Source organism: Bipolaris zeicola, assembly GCF_000523435.1.
Source record: "Bipolaris zeicola 26-R-13 unplaced genomic scaffold scaffold_65, whole genome shotgun sequence".
NCBI classification, from domain to species: domain Eukaryota; kingdom Fungi; phylum Ascomycota; class Dothideomycetes; order Pleosporales; family Pleosporaceae; genus Bipolaris; species Bipolaris zeicola.
In genome coordinates this window covers 1-21,608 of record NW_006912114.1, presented here as the reverse complement: position 1 = coordinate 21,608, position 21,608 = coordinate 1, and the positions used below count along the sequence as shown (strand labels likewise).

Below are 21,608 nucleotides of genomic sequence, written 5' to 3'. Positions count from 1 at the left end.
CTCACGAAGAGCTCCAGCTAGGGCGTCATGCCAAGCCTTGGCCCGTGTCGCGCCTGCCTCGACGACCGCCTGGGGTGTTTGCGCGCTAGCCTTAATCGCCGAAGTGGCAGTGACAACTTTCTTAAGTCCATCGTCACTTCCTCGCTCGCATCACTCACACCCAACACACTCAACGCGCCCCATCCCGCACCGCCCACAGCAGTTGCGTCGCCCATCTTGACATCTTCCGATATCAGCAATTGTATAGCAACTGCCCAGTAAGTGACTCCCCGCGCCTGCGCAACGCGCCTACTGACCTCGGCCTTAGACATGTCAGCTACCGCTACCCGGCGCTCAACGCGTCGCACAGCGGCAGCAGCAGCCTCGACTGAGGCCGCGCTGTCAGCCTCGGAACAGAGCTCGCAGCAGGGAACTCCTCCCCCAGAGGTTCCCAAGAAAAAGGCCCGAAAAACCAAGGCTACCTCCACCAAGGCTGAGCCGCAGGTCGTGATCGAGTCGCAGCAGACCGTCACCAAAACTCGCGCCTCGTCACGCGCAAACGCTACATCCACATCGGCCGCAACCACCGCCACGACCCAGACCTCGACCGTCACTGCACAAGCGCCTTCCACCGGGAGGAAGCTCACCAGGGCCGCCCGCGCCGCTCACGTAAAGGCAGGTGGACAGGCCTCACCACAGCGCAGCCTGGAGCAAGTCAGACCCGTGAAGCGTGCGCGCAGCACCGCTCCGACCAAGGAGGCCAGCGTGAAACGACAGGCGACATCCGCAAAGTCGACGCGAAAGAGCATCGTCAACGACCAGGAGAACGAGAACGACTTGGGCCCGTTCTTCACGGCCGGTAAGGATCATTTTTTCTCAGCCCCAGAACAACAGTCAGAAGTCACCAGCGAGTCACTCGAGGAAGAGAACGCCAAGCAGCGCAAGGAGATTGGTGAGCTCCGCGCCCGCATCACAGATCTGGAAGCCCTGAACCAGGATCTCGCGTATAAGCTCTATGAACGAGACCAGCAAATGCTCGCACTTGAGGGCAAGAACCTGTGTCTGCAAAATGAAAACTTCCGTCTGAAAAATGAGAACTCTCGTCTGACTCAACTCCCCAACGATAACTATCGTTCACCAGCTGACCAACACGATGCAGAATTCGACAGTGATATCTTTGATTCATCTGATCCTATCCCTCAACCCGTCTTCACCAATGGCAGTGAGTCCGCACTCGCACTTCTCCAGAAGATTGAGGAGTCCGCCAAGGAGACGATGCGCGGCGAGCCGGCGTCGAGTAGCAATGACACACACACTGACAAGAGTGTTGACGCTGTGCCTTCACAGCCCCAGTCCGTCAAGAGAACATTTAACGAAGCCACAGCTACTCCGGATCGTTCAGTTGAGAAGTCAAACATTTTCAGCCGGTCCTTCTCCGCCATAAAGTCAAGACTATTCTCATCAACCCCTAAGCCACCACCAACCCCTGAAGTCGCCTCGCCTACTCCAACAAGGCCTTTGCCACCCCAGGATTCACTGACGGAGACACTTTCACTCCCACCAACACCTGTTGGCGAGCGCGTCCAGACCCCAAGTAAGAAGCGCGCACCAAGCAACACCATGTTGAAGGTACTGCTCAAGGGTGTTGACCAAGAAGACAAGCGCAAGGCAGAAGATTGGGCTAGAAAGGTCATTCCTGAGCTAAGGAACGATAATGACTTCCGCGAGAAGCGTCGGCGACTTGAGACTCCCGTCTTGTGCAAGGATCTTGTCCACTTCCCCGCAGCCAAGCCCTGGGAGACTGGTTTCGGTGACCCACTTGGTGATCTGGATGACGATGATGTCGTTCCGGTTTGGGCTGTCTATCTTGAGATGAAGACTGAGGAGGAGGAGCACGCTGCAAAGAGGCAGAAGAAGGCTACTGTCAGCTCCGCAGAAGACGAGATCCCCACTATTGACGAGCAATTTGCGGCTAGCAGCAGCATGCGCACATCAAAGAAGCTCTACGACAGTCATGGCCAGTCTACATCTTTGTACGACTTGCATCCTCGTCGTTCGATCGATCCCTCTCCGATGTTCTCAAACTCTCTGTCACACAGCGAAGGCGGCAACATCTTTAGTGAACTTCAAGGACACGAGAACGCTGCCAGGATTCGTGAGAATGACCGTGAGATTCTCAAGAATGCAACCAAAGAGACGGTCGATACCCAAACGCAAAGCTCCGTTGGGCTGTCATTCAGCGTGCCCGACGACTCTGATGACGAAGACTCGGCCGCAGATGCTGAGACTTCGGAAACTGAGACTCCTGCAAGCGAAGCCAAGCCGATTTGGACCCAGCCCCCGCCCCCCGCGCCTGTTCCTGCCCATGCACCGCTGCCGGGAGGATCTCCAACCGAGCCGCCTCTCAGCCCTCCAAGCCAACAACCTGTAGATGAAGTCGCACGACAGCGCCAGCGTCTCATGAAGCACACGCCTGCCAAGCCTTCTCGCCTCCGTGAAGCAACATATCCTTCACCGAGTGTTTTCTCAGACGCTGGCAACGAGTCTCTTCTTGCTGCCACACCTGCTCCGGTTGCTGCTTCTGCACCTTCCATGTTTGACGACATGCCCGCAGCGCAGACCATTGAGCTTGACGCTGAAGAGAAGGCTGCTCTTGAGGAGCTCATCGACTCGGATGAATACAAGAAACAGCTTGCCGCCAACTGGCCCGCCGCCACCCTTACGTACGAATCGGATGAGGAGGAGCTCAGCCCCATCTCCACCTAAGTCCATATCATGCGTTTTGTTCTATCGTTCGCCCTTTCCCCACCCACGTCCCGAAATTGACCGACAAGGCATTGGACCGGATCCTCTGCCCCAAAAAGCATGTTTGTATATACTGCATAGTTTGCGTGTTTTGCATAGCCTGGGTCCGATTCGTTTTCGCTTGCTCTTCTCATGTATTATATATCACGGACCCAGCTTGTTTCTTGTTTTCACTCGGGCGTTTGTTACTAAGGGGACACATAAAAAGATGGATGATTCATGACTTGCAGTATACCCCCTCTTGTTTTTTATTTTCCCCGTCATCATCACCATCACCATTATCATCATTGCTCAATACACGACTACTACTCGTATGGGCTTTTTGTCGGGATCAGAGGGGCTTATGATGTAGTCTTGTTTTTTTACACGTTTCGCATTGTTTGGGGGGACTTTCTTGTCGTTGCACCTGCTCTTTTGGCTTTTCTCGCACTTGCTCTTCTTGCTCTTTCTCGCATGCTCTTTCTGGCGCCCTCCCAGCAATTGCATCGTGGTTTTTAGTTCCTGTTTTATACATTCAGGGGGTCTTTCTTCTTTTACTTGCACCCTTTCTTCCCCCACTTGCCCTAATTACATACTTTGTACGGATCGGAATAAATACTTTACATTAACATTTTGTGCACTTTGCGTCTGTGACTATGACGAGAGAGAGAGAGAGAGAGAGAGATTCTGTGAGAGACAATGGTTTTGTATACTAAACTACACAAATGATTACCCAGCCTGATACACCGGATTCTCAGTCTTGTAATATATCGCCTTGACCGGCTGCCCCAACGCCCGCTGACTCACTTTCTTTTGCGCAACAACTTGCTGCCGCCGCATCTTCTTGTCCAAACTCGCCAGACTAACAAGTTGCGCAGTCGATAACCCGGCTAAACTAAGTTCGGTATTGCGACCCGTTATCGGCGGTGCAGGTGTAGGCGGCAGAAGCGGACCTGTAGATATCTCAGACCGTGAAGACGAAACCGCCAGTAACGCTTGCTCTACACTTGACGGAGGCGTTGTACCGTCTTCTTCCTCTCGCTGTTGCAAATATCGCTGACGCGCTACACGCTTCCCACTCTTCTTTTTCTTCTTGCGCGTCTTGCCCACATCTTCTAATCGCCTTGATGTCTGCATATCTTCTTCTTCTGCCTCCTCACTTTCTTCGGTGGAAGACGACGGCGACGCGAAAAACTCACCCCACAATCCCCCCTCAACTTTGCAATGACCCCTATCCCGCATATGGCTCTGCACACTCTTCACACTACCCTTTTCACGTGCGCAGTAGATGCATTCGTGGTAGGTGTGTATGAGGAGGGAGAGGTAGGAGAGGAGGGGTTCGATTGCGGCGGTGCTGGTGGACGAGGAAGAGGGGGAGGGGAGGAAGAAGGAGTGTGTGCTGGACATGTGGGATAGGTTTTCAGAGAGGGTGGGTGATGTGTGGGAGCAGAAGAGGCAGGTTGATAGGTCTGGCTTTGGTGTGGAATTCTGGGGATCGGGAGAGGAGGAGGTGTGGGTTGAGGATGAGCTGGATGATCCTGGTCTTGAATCTTGATGGCTTGGTTCGGGACTGGAGTCGGTTTGTCGGATCTTTTTCCTTTTGCTAGTGCCATTGTTGTCGTTTTCAAAATCTGCGAATTCGGATTCGGATAGTGCTGGTTGGCCTGATATTCTGCGTTGCAGGTTGTGGATACTAGGGAGTGTTCGTTAATTCTTCATTACTTTATTTGAATTTGTAGTGATATTTGCGCGAATATTCAACATAGTTTAATGGAGAGGAAAATAAGGTGTACTTACTGCCATGTCCCCCTCATATGACTTCTCTGCAATGTACTACTCTCGAAAGAAAGTGAACAAGTATTACACGGAAACACTGTCCGCGATCCATTTGCTTCAGCTCCTCCGGTGGCTCCAGTGGCTCCAGTGTCATGGACCATTTTCGTTGGTTGTCGGAACGTAAAGTATAAACTTGAAGTAAAGTAAAAAAGCCTTAGCTGTAAAGTCGTGTATATAAGGCCTTGAGGCCGGAAGTGAGCTAAATCGATGATGTACATCCTGTTAAGGCACCAAGGCCATTATATACTCAAAATACCATACTATCAAAAGTATGGGAATGGGGGTGGTGCAATGTCACGTGATGGGACTTATGAGGCGCAGCCGTATGCAAGCCACAAAATGAGTCATTTTGAGTTCATGTGTATTCACCCACGCACATGGCGCCAAGCAAGCATCACACTGGATGCAGCATGAGTCTTTGGCGAGTTTAGTCTTGGACTTTGGATCTATCGGGTGGATGTTCGTAGATCGAGATCCAGACTGGGGAGAGGGAATGGAGCGCAAGGAGCGCCAATCGCACTATGTTGTTTTAGGAAAGGTACCTTTTTTTGACGTCTCCACAGGAGCAACGACACAAGCCTCGGCAGTGGATTCTCCAAGTCAATCACGTCAACCTCGCTACTTCGACCACCACGATGAAAACACAAAGACATTTTCAGTATTCATTTCATTATAGATATTGAGAATAAACGCCATACAAGACAGGCATAATATCATTCAAGACTCTTACCAAACAGAAACTAAATCCCTCTCTTGATAGGAGCCCTTCTCCTAACGATGCCCAAAACGCCTTTAGCACTAACTGCTGTGATCCGTAGATTTACCCTATATTGATATCATGTCTGTATACCTTTACCGTGTGGCGCGGTGTTGTCGCAAACACCATGAAAAAAAGCTGAGTAGGTGGCCAATAGACGCCCTCTACAAGAAAAAGGTATCCGGAAGGGTGGAGAGAAGGGCGAAAGACACGACTGCACCAGTGGCGCCAAGAAGAGGGTAGGCAGCCCTGTTAAGAACCTTACCAAGCACAGAGCGAGGTATTTTCTTTGGACGCTGAGCAATTTGAGCAGCTGTCTGAGCGGCCACGACCTCAGCAACTGGGTCTGAATCGATTAGGTTGCCTTCACTCTCATTAGAAGCAACTGAGACGACTTTCGGAACATCCTCTTGGGACACGGCAAGGTCCTCGTCAAGTACATAGGCTTTGCGCTTCATGTAGTTGACTGATTCTGGCGTGGGCGGATGTTCTTCGACAACCTCTTCGACAATCTCTTCAATAGAAACCTTTGTGCGGCGACCTGGCTGCAACGGCGTAAGGATCTCAACTTCTGAAACTGGGGCTGGTGGAGGTGTTTGGAGCCGGTGAGCTTGGGATGACTCGCTGGGTTGAGGATAGAAAGACGTGGACGGTCGAGGATCAACGGATTCTTGTGTAGGAGGCTGTATATGGTTGTACAGTAGAGCCGTGTGCTCATAGGTCATGGGCATATAATGGGCCGGCTGGTACCAGTCTTGAACTTCGTTCTGACAATAAGAGGAGGGATATGCCCAGGTACCCCAAGATGCAGGTTTAGATGCGGAGCGAGGTGGCAGAGGTGGGGCTGTCTCGCAACATGAAGGCGTGGAGTCGATTTTGGCAGCCTCTGCCATACCAGCTTTGGAGGACTCGCCGCATGTGTTTTCATGATTGTCAGAGCGTTGCAGCCCGAACATGTCGACACAAGGAAGTCGCAGTGGGGCGTCCTCTGCACCTTCAAAAGTGTAGATGCGTCGAAGGGGAGAATCAGCTGGATGTGTGTTGGCAGACTGTCCAGAGGCGGGTAGCGTGTCCCTGTTCGAGTACTGGACTCCATGGGTGGCTGAGGCTGCGGCAGGCTCAGAGTATTCGGTCTCGTTCATCTCACCTTCAAACTCAGAATCAACATCAGAGCTGTCAATGCTTTCAGACTTGCTGTCGAGGTCACTCTCCATAGGTCCACCGTCGTCTTCTACACTAGCAGGACTAGGAGTGTGAGGCAAGACTGAACCGTCATTATTTGACGCGTAATCAGCTTCATGTAAGTCTTCACCTTCCTCGTCCTCATCATAGACATCCTCGACAATCGTAGTACGCAATATGGACTCGGGGTATACATCTGGTCCAAAGCGGCTTGTCTTGGCTGGCTGCCCCTGCAGCAGCATGTCTTCCATGCCTATGGTAGCGTCTGCCTGATCTGCAGCCTCTTCGGAGTCGTCTTCGATGACAAGTGGATCGGCGTGGCTGCCACGGCGGGGAACTTGTTCCACTTCTGCCTCCTCGTCCTCGCTCTCGGCGTCGGGGACAGTGAAACCAAGGGAGAAAGGGCGAACGAGTTGGGACTCGAAGACGTATCTGCGAGCTGGAAAGAATTCTGCGTAATATGTCAGCCTCGGGTGAGGGGGCAAGGCTGGGTGAGGGGGCATTGCAGACGTACCCTCGTTACGATTAACGTCGGTGCCAAACTGGAGTTCGTCGCCGTACGAGAGCTTGGTAGGTGTGTTTGGTGTTAGTTTCTCGCCGTTGACCATAGTGCCGTGCATGGAGCCTAGATCGCTGATGTAGACTTCAGGTACGCCGGTGGTGGAGTTGGCGGAGAGGACGGCGTGTTGGCGAGAGATGACTGGGCTGTCGATATATGCATTGTGTAGTGCGGCCATCAGCTCTCTCTTGGTAACACTGTTCGAGGCACGGCCAATAGCAAATGTTGAGTCCAAAGGCAGGTCGAATTGGCGAGTCTCGTATGTGTCGTACCGCATTACGTCCCGGAGGACGACATGGAAGACTGGATGGTCGGTGAGTCGGGAGCCGTGCATGACGGGCGATGCAATGGAATGCTCACTGGATGTCATAGGGATAGGTATGTGTCGTGGAGAACGACCGGGCAGTTGGGAGAGTAGGGAGCAGTTGCAAGGGAGAGGGGAGTGAGAGTGGTAAGGCAGAGTAGGCGGGGGCGCAGTTTGGCGGGGAGGGGGTGCTTGGTAGTACCAGCGATCAAGTGATGGTTGCGACAACAATGTGTATTGATTAGGTTTCTGAGACAAAGAGAATGTACGTTAAGAGGCTGTGTACGTGTAATATGGACAGCCGGCAAGTCGTCAATCGAGGCCGCCCTTTAGACACGACAAGGCGGGGCAAGGCAGTGAATAGACAAGGCAACGATGGGGTGGTGATGATGGACCAGGTCACTAGGTCACTAGGGGCCTTGTGGGGTGCTATCAGCTTATCAGCCTGCATTAGCTCTGCACGCCCGTCTTAGCGTGAATTTGCGTCCCCCACCCAAAATCTTCAGAGGCGCGCAACTGAGAAAGTACAACCAACGCCCGAGCCCTCTTGTCGCCCGGAACATGACTCACCCCGCCACGACTATGCAACAAGATCATTACGGCCTGCGATAGCACGACATATACCCATTGTAACCTGACCACCAACACCAGCCGCCACCATGGAGGCGCCGCGCACAACGGCCAAGCAGCAGGTCGTCGACCGCATCCCCGCGCGCATAAAGCACATCCAGTTTGGCATATAGTAGGCACCTCGGCCGTGGCAAATATGCTACAACAAAGCACCAGAAGAACTCCTAGTAACACTCTCTAGCTCCAACCAGGACATTGTCAACCAGGCCGTCCTCGAAGTATCCGACCGCAATGTCTACGATCTCCAGCCCGCCGCCGACAATACGCGCACCCTCACGGCCAACGGGCCCATGGACACGCGCATGGGCATATCCAGCAAGCAAGGAACCTGCGCAACATGTGGCGAGGGACTCGACACCTGCAATGGGCATTTTGGTCACATCAAGCTGGCGCTGCCCGCATTCCACGTTGGCTACTTGAAGCACATCATCGAGGTGCTCAACTGTATATGTAAAGACTGTTCCCGCGTCTTGCTAGACGAAGTTGAGCGCCGGAGATATCTGCGTAGCATGCGCCGCCCGGATATGGACACCCTACGAAAAGGCGCAGTGACTAAGAGGATTTTGGAAGACTGTCGCAAGAAGAAGACCTGTCCTTATTGTAACGGTCTCCAGGGCACCGTACGCAAGGTGCCTGGCCATCCGCTTAAGATTATCCACAACCGATACGATGCTTTCAATCGATCCACAGCCAAGACCAAGAAGGCGCCCCCGGGAAAGATTGAATTCGACCAGTCGTTCGAAACAGCAAAGTCTGCAAACCCGGATCTGGACAAGCACCTGAAAAAGGCCGTCGACGATATGCACCCGCTGCGTGTATTAAACCTCTTTAAGAAAATATCTCCCGAGGACTGCGAGCTGCTGGCCATGATACCCGAAGACGCGCGACCGGAGATGTTGATCTGGGAATACATGCCAGTGCCACCCGTGGCGTTGCGACCATCAGTCATGCAGGAAGGAGGTGCGACGGAGGATGATGTGACCAACAAGATTGGAGACATTTGCCACATCAGTAGTATAATACGGGCGGGGCTTGCACGGGGCTTCCCGCTCCAGATTCTAATGGAGCAGTGGGATTTCCTGCAGCTGCAGATTGCCATGTACATCAACAGCGATGCGCCAGGTCTTAAGCAACAGGGTCTGCAAAAAACTATGCGTGGTTTCTCCCAGCGTCTCAAGGGCAAAGGCGGTCGATTCCGACAAAATCTTTCAGGAAAACGTGTCGATTTCTCTGGTCGCACAGTTATTGGTCCAGATCCAAATCTGAGCATTGATGAAGTTGCCGTGCCAGAGCGTATAGCTAAGAACTTGACGTATCCTGAAAAGGTTACACGCTACAATATTGACAAGTTGAGGAGGCTTGTAAGGAACGGCTCCAACAAGTACCCCGGAGCCAACTACATTCTTGACGACCAGGGTCCGAACAAAGACAGAGGCAAAATTTCCCTTATTGCCCTTTCGCGATTCGATACTAAGGGTGAACGCCTCGAGGGCGCCTCGAAACGACTCAAAATTGGCGACATTGTTGAGCGCCATATCGAGGACGGCGACATCGTCCTCTTCAATCGACAGCCGTCTCTGCACAAGCTCAGTATTCTGAGTCATCGAGCAAAGGTGCGGCCATGGAGAACATTCCGACTGAACGAATGTGTGTGTAATCCTTACAATGCCGATTTCGACGGTGACGAGATGAACTTGCATGTTCCTCAAACCGAAGAAGCCCGAACAGAAGCTACCGAGCTCATGGGCGTCAAATACAATCTGGCCACCCCGAAAAACGGAACACCAATTATTGCCGCTATCCAGGATTTCATTACAGCTGCGTACCTTCTAAGCAACAAGAACAACTTTTTTGACCGGCGCACATTTTGTCAGATTGTAAATTACATGTTCAACGGCGAAGGAGCATTCGATCCGGACACTGGCAAGAGGCACCCGATTGAAATTCCACCCCCGGTCGTATGGAAGCCTCAAGCGCTCTGGACCGGAAAGCAGGTCTTCAATCTACTGATGCGCCCATACAAAGGATGCAGAGTCCTAGTCAACCTGGAAGCTGCTTGCAAGCAATTCAAAAACACCCCTGATCAGCCTCCCGACCTGAACGAGAACGATGCTTATCTTGTCATTCGAAACTCTGAGGTCATGTGTGGTGTTATGGACAAGGCAACTGTCGGTGACGGTAAGAAGGACTCTGTCTTTTACGTCATGATGCGAGATTTCGGTCCCGACCACGCTGTCCAAGGGATGAACCGGCTTTCCAAACTTTCTGCGCGATGGCTCAGCAACAATGGCTTCTCACTTGGAATCAGCGATGTGACTCCAGGAGAGAAGCTTAATAAGAAGAAGCAGGATCTCGTGCAAGAAGCATACGCCAAGTGTGACAAGCTGATCAAGGACTTTAAAGAAGGAAAGCTGCAGCGCGACCCAGGTTGTGACGAAGAGCAGACAATGGAGAACAGGATTGGTGGTATTCTGTCTGGTGTTCGTCAAGCTGCTGGTGACATTTGTTTCGAAGAGTTGAGCAGGTGGAACTCTCCCCTACTCATGGCAAAGTGCGGTTCAAAGGGATCCAACATCAACGTCTCCCAGATGGTTGCTTCTGTCGGACAACAGATGATTGGTGGTGCACGTGTGGCTGATGGCTTCCACCACCGAACGTTACCTCACTTCCCCAAGGCTGCACGTCAGCCAGCATCCAAGGGTTTCGTCAGTAACAGTTTCTTCTCCGGTCTCACCCCATCTGAGTTCATTTTCCACGCAATGAGTGGTCGTGAAGGTCTGGTCGATACTGCTGTCAAGACGGCCGAGACCGGCTACATGAGTAGACGATTGATGAAGTCTCTGGAAGATCTTTCCGCACAGTACGATGATACTGTCAGAAATTCGTCTGGTACTGTTGTGCAGTTCCAGTACGGTGATGACAACCTTGACCCCGTGGACATGGAGGGCAAGGCAAAGCCTGTGCATTTTGACCGAACCTTCTCACATGCTGTCACTTCTACTTGGGACAACTCAGAGTCCAGTCTAACGCCTCAGGAAGTCCGCGAGTACACCGAAGCGAGACTAAACGCCCAAAGGAACAAGTATCCTAGGTACGCACTGGACGGTGTGACGCAGCTAGAGTATCGCGACCAGACCGACAGGGGGATCGACCAAAAGGAGTCGATGCGTGACTTCCTTGACACGGTACAAGATTACGTCTTCAAGAAAGCCCAAAAGCTCGAAACGACACTTGCATACCTCGGCATTGTGCAGCCCGATGCCAGAAAGGACAAGAAACAGTCGGCAGCCGATGCGGAAAAGTACAGTCTTGCTGATGGTATCGCCAAGATCTCGGAAAGGGCCCTCGACACTTTCATCACCCTATGTTTGACAAAATATCATCGCTCCCGTGTTCAGCCCGGTCACGCTGTAGGAGCTATCGGAGCCCAGTCTATCGGTGAACCTGGTACGCAAATGACCCTCAAAACTTTCCATTTTGCTGGTGTCGCTGGTATGTCGATCACCCAAGGTGTACCCCGTATCAAGGAAATCATCAACGCCTCCTCCACCATCTCCACTCCTGTCATCGCTTGCGAGCTTTCCAACAAGATCTCCGAGTCCGCGGCGCGAATTGTTAAAGCACGTGTCGAAAAAACGTATCTCCGCGACGTCATCTCGTACGTCGAAGACGTTTGGCACCCCAACGGTGCCTACATTGCCATGCGCATTGACTGGGATACTATAAACAGGCTGTTTGTTGACGTACAACCCTACGAGATCGCCGCGGCCATCAATGCCCACAAGCCGCTCAAATGGGGCAAAGCCGGCGCAAACGTGCGCATCTCTTCCTCCATAATCCGAGTCGAAGTCCCCGACCCCAACGCCGCAAAGAAGCGACCCGTCAAAACAACACGCAACCACAAAGAATACTTTGAGCGCGTCCAACAAGTCAAGTCTCTCATTCCAGATGTCGTCATAAAAGGCTACCCCGACTGCTCCCGTGCCATCATCAAAAAAGAAAGCAGCCCGAACGCCCAAGGCCACTACGAATGTCAACTCCTCGTCGAAGGCTACGGCCTCCAAGACTGCATGACCACCCCTGGAATTGAACCATACAACACAAAATCCAACCACGTCATGGAAGTCAAGACCGTCCTCGGCATCGAAGCCGCCCGCGCCACCATCGTCCGCGAAATCGGCGACGTCATGGGCAACATGGACATCGATCCCCGTCACATGCAGCTCCTCGCCGACGTCATGACCTTCAAGGGTGAAGTCTTCGGCATCACGCGTTTCGGTCTCCAGAAAACGCGCGATTCGGTCCTCCAACTTGCCAGTTTCGAAAAGACGCCCGATCACCTTTTCGAAGCTGCGGCGCGTGGAAAGACGGATACGATTGATGGTGTTAGCGAGTGTATTATTATGGGCCAGAGTGTTAAGTTGGGAACTGGTGCGATGCAAGTTGTCAGACCCCTGTTTTTGGGTGGTGAGATTGGGGAGAAGAGGACGATGTTTGAGGAGGGGTGGGAAGCTTTGTAAGAGGGGTGGCTGTGCTGCTGTGAGCCTTTGGAAAACAAAAAGAAAGAGATGATGGGGGGTTATGTATATATGCATGGGATTGGCGTACGCTTTTTCTTTTCTTGATGATGTGTATTTGATAGTGGATAGCATGTATAGCGAATAAGCATATGACTTTGTATCTCGCATTGGACCTGTAAACATCTTCTCTCGTCGATGAACTGGGGTTTCTTTGCAAAATTGATTTCGCATCAAGAGTTTTGATGCGCAGTAGGTATAGTTAAACAGTCTTAAATACTCAGTGAGAGATCTTCCTACTAGAAGGTTCATCTCCAGGTGGCTCGAGCGTAGATTTTATGATGGTGTTTGTTGAAGGCTAGTGTCGAAGAGATGGGGACTGGAGATTGGATCAAGAAGGAGGAGAGTAGAGAGGTGTGGGAGAAGGGAAGATGAGTTGCTGAGGTAGGTGTAAGATTAGTATAATAGTGTTCGAAAGGGATGCGAGTTTTAGCGGAATATTTAGAAGCCCTAGTCTTCGTGTATAGTATTTTAGTATGTACGTCTCCTCAGAAGTGCAATGTAGTCCACTAGCGTGGGTCCTAGAAAGCGCTAGTGTGAAGCTTGTACCGTGATGGCGCGTGAGAGTACACTAGCAGCCTTTCCTATGTGTTCTAGGATTGTGTTTTCTTTTTTTTTTAAAGGGGGGCTCGTTTTGTATTTTCATGCTGCAACATGCATCTTGGAATATTTTTGTATGGCTGTTTTAGTGATGGTAATGATACTGAGGCTGTTTGGTTTTGATATGTTAAGATGGAGACTGCTCGAATTTCTGTCCGAGTAAGTTGGCAGCAGTCACGTGTGTCGGCATGTCTCTTCATCTGGATTTCTGCTAGCGTTTTCTTGATACGTTCCTTTCTACTAGACTTCTTTCTTATCTGACGTGGAATTTTCGGTCTATGTAGTGGTGTAGTCAAGAAGGACAGTTTCGTTTGCTGGTAATAGGTTGTTTCACAACAGAGGTGAAGTGAAGTAGTGCGGATTAGCATGTGAATCGCCCTGGTTGTTTCTAACCCTGTTGCTTTGAGTATATTCATTTTGAATGCAGCTGCTACTGACCAGAAACTAGTGAAAACGAAATAAACGAATCAGTTGGGGTCTACAAATCCGCAATGTCTACCTCTACATAATGATCTTGCCTATACTCAAACACCTTCCATTCATGCGGGGGGTGGCTTTTAGCCCCAGTCAGCTTGCACATGAGGCACAAATCAAAATCGATGCATATGAGGCATGCGAAGCGGGGACCAAATATTTTCTCCGCCTTGTTAGCGTACGATGATGTTGGCAGTGTTTAAGGAACACTCACCAGAAAGCATTCATCGCAGGTGTTAATGCCACATTTTTCTGCCTTTTTGTTTGAAACGACGCCTTCGTCTGTATTCAGCACTTTTGGCGGTGAGTTTTGTGACAGTTGGTCCAACTTCGTGTTGCGATGGTAAAGGCCAATAGAAGATGGAGTCCACAGGCCTGCAGGGTGCACAGTCTGGACGACTTCCTCGTTCGAATACATGGTCTTAAGAAGGTTTATAACATCTTTGCTGGCAGTTCTATACGCCCAGTGCAGAGGGGACCAAGAACCGGACGACTTGGGGACAGTAAAACCGCGATCGAGGAGGTATTTGATCATCCGGCAAGAGTCTCCGCAGGCTGCGTGGTGCAAGACCGTGTCTCCTTTGATATCAACAGTGTTAATGTCTATGCCTTTTGAAAGTAGAAACTCAACAGATGCCAGGCTGCCACTTCGTGCAGCAAAATGGAGAGCGTTACGTCCCAACTTATCGGTCGAGTTGATGCACGCAGCGTCGCGTCCAACTAAAAGACGCAGAATGTGTAGGTGGCCCCGGAAGGCTGCTGCAAAAGAAGGGAGGCCATATGGAAGACTCTCTTGATTCGCATCAGCTCCACGATCGAGCAGCAACTCCACAACATCCATATACCCTCCTTCGCAAGCCCGTTGAAGGGCGTTTCCATAAAATTTGTCATGCGCGTTAATGTCTACTCCTCTGTTAAGTAGTACCGCCACCGTCTTCTTAGCTCCAGCTTTTGCAGCCACGACCAGGGCGTGTTCGTCACTTATGAGCGACCCGGTGTCCATGGAAACTAACCACGCAACAATTTCAGCCCGTTTGTGGCCCGTTGCAGCCCGCAAAACCGTCCATCCAGAGTTGGTACGGGCGTAAATATCTGCTCCAGCTTTTTGTAAAAGCTTCGTGGTCTCTAGATCTTTTGTAGCTGCACTGTGGATTGGCGTCCATCCGTTTTCGTCAGTGGCATGGGGATCTGCCCCAAGCAACAACAGCCACTCCACAATCTCACGCTGGCCCTGACTTGCAGCAATGCGTAGTACAGTACAGCCTTGATTATTATAAGCATGTACATCTGCGCCGGCCTGGTAGAGTAGTTTTGCTGTTGCTAGATCTGCTGTAGCTGCCAAATGCAGCGGCATCCATCCCTCTTTGTCAGCGACAGAGGGATCTGCCCCAAGTGATAGTAGCCACTCTACTATCTCGTACTGGCCGTTATTTGCAGCAATGTGTAGTAGAGTACGACCTCGATGAGTACGATCACTCATATCTGTGCCGGCCTGGTACAGTAATTTTGCTGTTGCTAGATCTGCTGTAGCTGCCATATGCAGCGGCGTCCATCCATCTTCATTAGTGATGGAGAGATCTGCCCCAAGCGATAACAGCCACTCTACAGTCTCACATTGACCGAACATTGCAGCCACGCCTATGATGTTAACTTGTATGTTACCGAGAGCGTGTATATCTGCGCCAGCCCGGTGTAGCGCTTGCGTTGTTGCTAGATCTCTTCCAGCTGCCCCATGCAGCGCCGTCCATCCATCTTTGTCAGCGACAGAGGGATCTGCCCCAAGTGATAGTAGCCACGCTACTATCTCGCATTGGCCGCGTGTCGCAGCTGCACGTAAGACACTACACTGCGTGTTACTGAGAGCGTGTATGTCTGCGCCAGCCCGGTGTAGCGCTTGCGCTATTGCTAGATGTCCTACCATAGCTGCAAGATGTAGCGGCGTCATTCCTTCTTCGTCAGCGGTACAAGGATCCGCCCCAAGTGATAGCAGCCACTCCACAGTCTCATGCTGGCAGCCTGCTACAGCATTACTCAAGATGGCGTACTGAGCGTCACAAAGACTGTGTATATCTGCGCCAGCCTGGTGCAATGTCTGTGTTATTATCAGGTCTCTTCTGACTGCACTGAAAATCGGTGTAAATCCATCTATATCAGCAGCACAAGCATCTGCGCCATTGGATAACAAGACCTCGACAACTTTGCTCTTGGATGCTTGTACAGCCGTATGCAAAGGTGTCATATTTTTCATGCACCTGGCATTGATCTCGACACCACTGGCAATAAGTAACTCTACCAAATCGGTGCTGTCGTCATGTGGAGCCTTAGCTGATATGTGGAGTGCGTTCTTGTACTCGTTGTCTCGTTTTTGAACCATAACGCCCCTCGTTAGCAGTTGCTTCATGATATCTGTATCGTCCAGTTCGGCCGCTATAAGAAAAGGTGTTCTGCCGAATTCGTCTTTTTCCTCGCAGTCAATCGATTCTACGCGTAGAAGAAGCTCGACAATTCTCGCACGGTTGTTTCGTACTGCCAACGCCAGCGGTGTTTGAAGATCGTTATCAGTCGCATTGACGTCAGTGCCAGACCCTTGAAGCAATTGCTGGACATGATGGACCATTCCAAGCATCGATGTCAGATGAAGTGCGGTTGTGAGCGTGTACTGTGGCGCAGTGTATCTTGCTTCCGGTGAAAACCAGCACCATTGGCGGTCTCTTAGCCTCAAATACCCCTCGCTGCAGAGCTGTCGAGTTTGCCTAGATACTCTGAGCTTACGGGAGTTGGAGAGGAACCTCATAGAGAGATTGTTCAAATCTTTGCTTACGGTTTCAGCCAAGTGGTCATGCCAGTATTCAGCTGCGTAAAGTAGCATTGGGCAATTCTCGTAAAGTGTTTTGGCAGCTGTGTAAGTCTCACAAGGTCCGCTCTCGAATTCGTCATACAGAAGAATCGTGAGGCAGGCTCTCGCTATGATGTTTTCCTCTCGTAGTATTTGTTTGATACTTGACTGGCTGAAATGGGCTAGGAGGTACTCCTGGGTTGAGAAATGCACCAGGCGAAAGTTTCTCTCGTCGTCAACAAATACAAGGCCCATGCATGCCGTCGTCATGATACCTTGTTTGGATTCTTTCTTAGGATTGCGGCCGCAGTCGCGGTCTCTCACTGCTACGGCATGAGCCAGCTCCTCGTAGGACAAAGGACGCCGGGCTCGAGACAGCCACCAGAGTATACGATACGAGAGATCGACCTTTTTTGGATGTTGATCCCTGATTCGTTCCAGAGTCTTTTCATACGAATGACTGAGGTCGACTGGCATCTGCTCAAGCAAATCTTCGATGTCGCTTTCGCACGTGCTGGAAGCAATGCTATTTAGCATCAGAGTTACTAGAAGAAACCTAATTGTGTCAACGAGCCCACGAATTCCAGTCGCATTGCGATATTCTTACATCCCATTCGACCTTTCGATAATTTTCGATACAACTGTCTCTTCCAGCAATGGATTGTCCTCGAACAACTCTGCCAAACCCGCTTCCTCGCGGATTCTTTCAAGCACAAGTTTCTCAACATCATCGCGATGGGCAACAATGATCAACTCTGAGCATGATGGAAACTTCATCGAAACATCAGACAGGTGCGACCGGCCCGTGATAAAAAATCTCAATCTTGGATCGTCAAGACTTTCGAGCTGCATCAAGAGAACTGTACGAAGCCTATCCGAGCATTCATCCAGAGCGTCGATGGCAATAAATATCTGCTTGAAATGCTGAGATATCTGCCTGACAGTTTCTACCAGAGCATCAATTTCTGGTCTTTGGGCACCCATGTTACATGCGCGATACAGGCGACGCACTTCCTCGATACTTTCCTTCTCTTTACATATTGCAATCTGCTTGAGGACACTAGCAAACACATTCTCGAGAGTTTGTGCTTCTTTGTCGGCGTAGTCAAGGTAAATGTAAGCAACTCCAATATCCCGCTCCATGTGGTTAGCAAGGAGTTCGTCGATTACCGCTGACCTGCGAGACATCAATACTGTCCCTTCTTCTTGGCCCCAAATGTGAGTACATACGCTATAAAGGTCTTGCCAGCTCCAGGTTTCCCATGACACCAGAGTAGTTGTGTTGAACTAGTGTCGCTGTACCATTCTTGGTATTCTTGTTTCTTTAAGAGCCATGCACCACTGCCCTTGACCCTTTCCCTTCTGGTTTTCTTGTGCTTTGAATCGTAAGAAGATGCATAGAGCCAGCGAAGAACATCAATGGATGGAACTTCTCTTGCTATGTAGATAGGTTTCGTCAGATGAATTTCCATACGAGGCTGGTGAAGAATTACCTATTTGAACGATATTGGCATTGATGTTGCCAACTTGGACAATATTTCCATCCTGTGTCTGATTTGCACCTGAATAAGTAGAGCCGTTCTGGGCAGATACTGTTGCCCCTGAATGAACCGAATAAAAAGCATCTGATTGTCTGCCTTCGATTGTGATGGGACTGGAGCTAGTTTGTATGTCCAGTCGCTGCCATGAGTGACTAGAGCGCCGAATAGGGAGGTCCATCCGGGGCTAAGTTCATCTGAGGCCCCTCTTTGTGCAACTTTGCATATACTAGACTCCAGCTCTGGCAGGGACAGCTCAATACTATGACAGGATAAGGCTGCGGTGCACTTGTTGGTAGAAGGAAAGCGCGCTTCCCACCTCTAGAGATTCATCTCGATGTGTGGACGCAATTCAGGGGCTGTACCTAAACGTGTATACCATGTAGAGATCCCACAGCATGGTCAGCTGCTTGGTAGAAGTGGCGTGTAGACCTTTGTCCTCGATAGAGGCTTCGCCAACATCTTCGGGGGCTGTGCTCGTCCACCGGAAGCTCGGCACAAAGTCGGAACTCGCGCAATGCAGCAGCCTTACTAGGTGGATACTGGCATAGGTACTGCGACAGGGCGGCAAGGCGGCAAAGCCACAAGGTGATCCTGATTGGGCATGTCGATATGCACTTCAAACCAAACAATGGTTAGGTGCATATCCCATTTGAGTGCCATATGAGCATGAGGGGCGCTAGTAGATTCATCCATAAACTCCGCTTCCTGCATTCACTGGTATATGTGTAAGATATCTGTCTTTCTTATTATCGCGCGGTTGGTCCACTGTCCAATAGCTGTTATATATACTTAGCAATCTACGACGATACCCATCTGCGCCTTCATCCTACCCACTCTCGTCTTATCGTATTAACTTCACACACTGCATAACCCTACACCCATGTAAGTGTCGACCCAATCGATGGGAGGTACAGCAGGCTGAACTCGGTGGCGCTGGATCCCTGATCGTTGAGCAGGCGCCAATACAATCCTGGCAATGGGGCCAAAATGAAGCACAGCTACAATTGGTTTCTTGATCTAAACAAACAACTATAAGCTTGCCTTTTATGGGCGGAGGTTTTAACTAACAAATCCCAATTATTCCAACTAATCTAGTCTGTCAGTATCACTGCTATGAGTTCATATGAAGGGGCAAATGGGCGAAAGCTGTTGGATGCATCCGATTACCACGTCGCGTGGATCTGTCCGTTACCTGACGTCGAGCTACCTTCCTCAAGATTGATGTTCGACGAAGTCCATCCTACGCCGGAATATGACGCTCATCAAGATTCTAATCAGTATTACTGTGGCGTTGTTGCGGGCCACAATGTCGTTATGGCAACCCTACCTCTTGGATACTCCGGCTACCACCATGCTGGCCGTTTGAGCAGCGCTCTGCTCAACACATTCTCCAACATCAGAATAGTCCTTATCGTTGGGATAGGTGGTGGTGTCCCATTACCGAAGCCATGCCAAAATCCCCTGGAGGATGTTCACCTTGGGGACGTCGTTGTAGGATGGTCTCGAGATGGAAAAGCTGCTTGTATTCACTATGGGTGGAATAAGGATAAAGGCGACGCGGGTATTGAGACTCTCGGAACAATGGAGAAAGGGGATTGGGTTATCGGACAAGGTCTCGCGAAACTGGTATCCGACCATGGATTTGGCGAGACAAACTTCCAGGATCACTTGAAGCTACTGCAAAACGACCCAAAGCTCGCTCATCCAGGTCTTGAGCACGATAGGTTGTTCCACCCTACTTACAAGCACCGGGGCGATCAGGACTCTGGCTGCCAGACTTGTATTCGTAACCCATTTGCATTAGTCCAAAGGCCCCCACGTACCAGCAAGCATACGGAAAGATTCATTTTTCATCAGGGGAAAATAGCAAGTGGTAACTCTGTCATAAAAGATGGAGAGCGCAGAGACAAGATTAGTAATGTCTGTGGGGGCGTGCTTTGTGTCGAGATGGAAGCAGTGGGCGTTGACGTTAGCAGCAAATATCTCGTTATAAGAGGCATCTCTGATTATTCAGATTCACATAAGAACGATCTCTGGAAACTTTACGCTGCCGGCAACGCAGCAGTATTCTCAAAAGAGTTGTTAAGCAAGATCAAGCCGATACCCCTCCAGCATAGGATGGCAAACTACCGAGGTTAGTATCCTGCTTCCCAGATATCTATCGGCTAACTAAAAACAACAGCTTCAAGTCCAGTTCCGCAATCCGCATGGGAGCAACAACAAGGCTTGTTATCGCAGGGAGGTTCCGTTTTCTCTGGTTCCAACCAGACAATAAACGGGAAGATTACGAGTCTTGGGAGCCTCAATATGAGGGATGGAAATGTATCTTTCTAACAATATCATATCCTTCATTGTCTTCATATTTTGTTCGTAATAATATGTAAGTAGTCAGGCTTTAGTCATATGTATATTTCATCAAGGTCTGCGCTTGCAGATATCTGTAGCAATTGCTTAGCTAGTGGAGCTACTGGCACAATGTTGTGATATTCAAAATTCCCTACACATGGTCAAAATCGGGTAGACTCCCGATGGTGTAAGTCCTGGGCTTCGCCAATCCGCATCCCATACGGGAGATTTTTGTGATAGCATAAAAATGCAAGTAAAATATCCGAGTTCTCACTCGAAGCATCGCACAGGATGAGGGCGTAACGTGGACATCATACATATGGCTCCCTCTGATCTCGCCGGTTTCGATTGTGTAACCTTGCGCTTGTGTCAGGCTCGTGTCAGGACGGAATAACACGAGCAGGCGAAATTGAACCAATGGATCGACAAAGATATGCTCTTCAACTCTTGATGTCTCTCACGCTGATCATCACACTAGTCGTGCCGTCTATAAATATCGTCAATCAGTTCTGTGCTACTGACAGCTCAGCCCTCTCGCCTCGATGTGGTTAACTCGGGCCGCAATTTTTCAGGTCATATGTCGGCCTCCGTCATGTTTCTAGGACCCAATACACCCATTTTTACGTGTCGTAGAGATTCGGTGTGGCAACGTCTTTCGTATACGGAGGTGCCTCACAAAAGTTCTATCCCACGCTAATCTCGGCGCTTCGGCATAACTCTTCTTGGCGCAAATCTCTCCTTAGTGCTGAGTAGCTGTACGATTTGTCTGTAACTATCTATCGCTACAATGCCTCCTAATACTAATACTTACACCCGTACCTTAATTGTGGCGTTAAAGTCACCTTCTATTGGAAAGTCTACATCGCAGATCTCTAAGCTTACTAGTATTCTTCCTTATACAGTTAATCGTATCTATAGTAGAGCTATTNAGGCTGGTTTTGAGCCAAACGTTCTTCCTCTTAAGATCCTCCCAGAGCGTGTACAAGACGCCCCTCGCTCTAGTCGACCTTTAAAGCAGACGGATGAGGCGAAGGAGCAGATAATCTAACAAGTACGAAGTGATAGATACGGACGAGAGAAGAGCTGCGCTAACGTTACTAGTACTCTCAGTCTTTAAGGAGTCAATATATCACGCACTACAGTCTGGAGGGTATTAAGAGCAGCAGGATACAGAAAGACCAAGCCAACGAGGAAGCCTGGGTT

The 21,608-nt window shown here is 50.4% G+C and overlaps 10 protein-coding genes across 10 annotated transcripts; 4 read left to right on the top strand and 6 right to left on the bottom strand.

The window, feature by feature from the left end:
- Window positions 1-309: 309 nt before the first annotated feature.
- COCCADRAFT_94938 (uncharacterized protein) lies at window positions 310-2,745 on the top strand (the record flags this gene model as incomplete). The annotated part of the gene is made up of 1 exon (XM_007713659.1): window positions 310-2,745. One exon carries the CDS (start codon window positions 310-312, stop codon window positions 2,743-2,745), a length of 2,436 nt encoding a protein of 811 aa, XP_007711849.1.
- A 747-nt stretch (window positions 2,746-3,492) lies between these two features.
- On the bottom strand, window positions 3,493-4,700 carry COCCADRAFT_95037 (uncharacterized protein; the record flags this gene model as incomplete). The annotated part of the gene is made up of 2 exons (XM_007713658.1): window positions 3,493-4,456; window positions 4,561-4,700. 2 exons carry the CDS (start codon window positions 4,698-4,700, stop codon window positions 3,493-3,495), a joined length of 1,104 nt encoding a protein of 367 aa, XP_007711848.1.
- Window positions 4,701-5,520: 820 nt separating this feature from the next.
- On the bottom strand, window positions 5,521-7,431 carry COCCADRAFT_36379 (uncharacterized protein; the record flags this gene model as incomplete). The annotated part of the gene is made up of 2 exons (XM_007713657.1): window positions 5,521-6,989; window positions 7,053-7,431. 2 exons carry the CDS (start codon window positions 7,429-7,431, stop codon window positions 5,521-5,523), a joined length of 1,848 nt encoding a protein of 615 aa, XP_007711847.1.
- A 629-nt stretch (window positions 7,432-8,060) lies between these two features.
- COCCADRAFT_4653 (uncharacterized protein) lies at window positions 8,061-12,551 on the top strand (the record flags this gene model as incomplete). Its single annotated transcript, XM_007713638.1, has 2 exons — window positions 8,061-8,143; window positions 8,213-12,551. The coding sequence occupies 2 exons, from the start codon at window positions 8,061-8,063 to the stop codon at window positions 12,549-12,551; spliced, it is 4,422 nt and encodes a 1,473-aa protein (XP_007711828.1).
- A 1,849-nt stretch (window positions 12,552-14,400) lies between these two features.
- Window positions 14,401-14,685, bottom strand: COCCADRAFT_94982 (uncharacterized protein; the record flags this gene model as incomplete). The annotated part of the gene is made up of 1 exon (XM_007713656.1): window positions 14,401-14,685. A coding segment is annotated over one exon (285 nt), but the record flags the coding sequence as incomplete, so codon positions are not given.
- Window positions 14,686-14,817: 132 nt separating this feature from the next.
- COCCADRAFT_95045 (uncharacterized protein) lies at window positions 14,818-15,162 on the bottom strand (the record flags this gene model as incomplete). Its single annotated transcript, XM_007713655.1, has 1 exon — window positions 14,818-15,162. A coding segment is annotated over one exon (345 nt), but the record flags the coding sequence as incomplete, so codon positions are not given.
- A 1,320-nt stretch (window positions 15,163-16,482) lies between these two features.
- On the bottom strand, window positions 16,483-17,073 carry COCCADRAFT_49949 (uncharacterized protein; the record flags this gene model as incomplete). Its single annotated transcript, XM_007713654.1, has 1 exon — window positions 16,483-17,073. A coding segment is annotated over one exon (591 nt), but the record flags the coding sequence as incomplete, so codon positions are not given.
- A 327-nt stretch (window positions 17,074-17,400) lies between these two features.
- Window positions 17,401-17,805, bottom strand: COCCADRAFT_71017 (uncharacterized protein; the record flags this gene model as incomplete). Its single annotated transcript, XM_007713653.1, has 1 exon — window positions 17,401-17,805. A coding segment is annotated over one exon (405 nt), but the record flags the coding sequence as incomplete, so codon positions are not given.
- Window positions 17,806-19,220: 1,415 nt separating this feature from the next.
- Window positions 19,221-20,159, top strand: COCCADRAFT_68868 (uncharacterized protein; the record flags this gene model as incomplete). Its single annotated transcript, XM_007713652.1, has 1 exon — window positions 19,221-20,159. A coding segment is annotated over one exon (939 nt), but the record flags the coding sequence as incomplete, so codon positions are not given.
- Window positions 20,160-21,192: 1,033 nt separating this feature from the next.
- On the top strand, window positions 21,193-21,453 carry COCCADRAFT_36375 (uncharacterized protein; the record flags this gene model as incomplete). Its single annotated transcript, XM_007713651.1, has 1 exon — window positions 21,193-21,453. One exon carries the CDS (start codon window positions 21,193-21,195, stop codon window positions 21,451-21,453), a length of 261 nt encoding a protein of 86 aa, XP_007711841.1.
- Window positions 21,454-21,608: the final 155 nt, after the last annotated feature.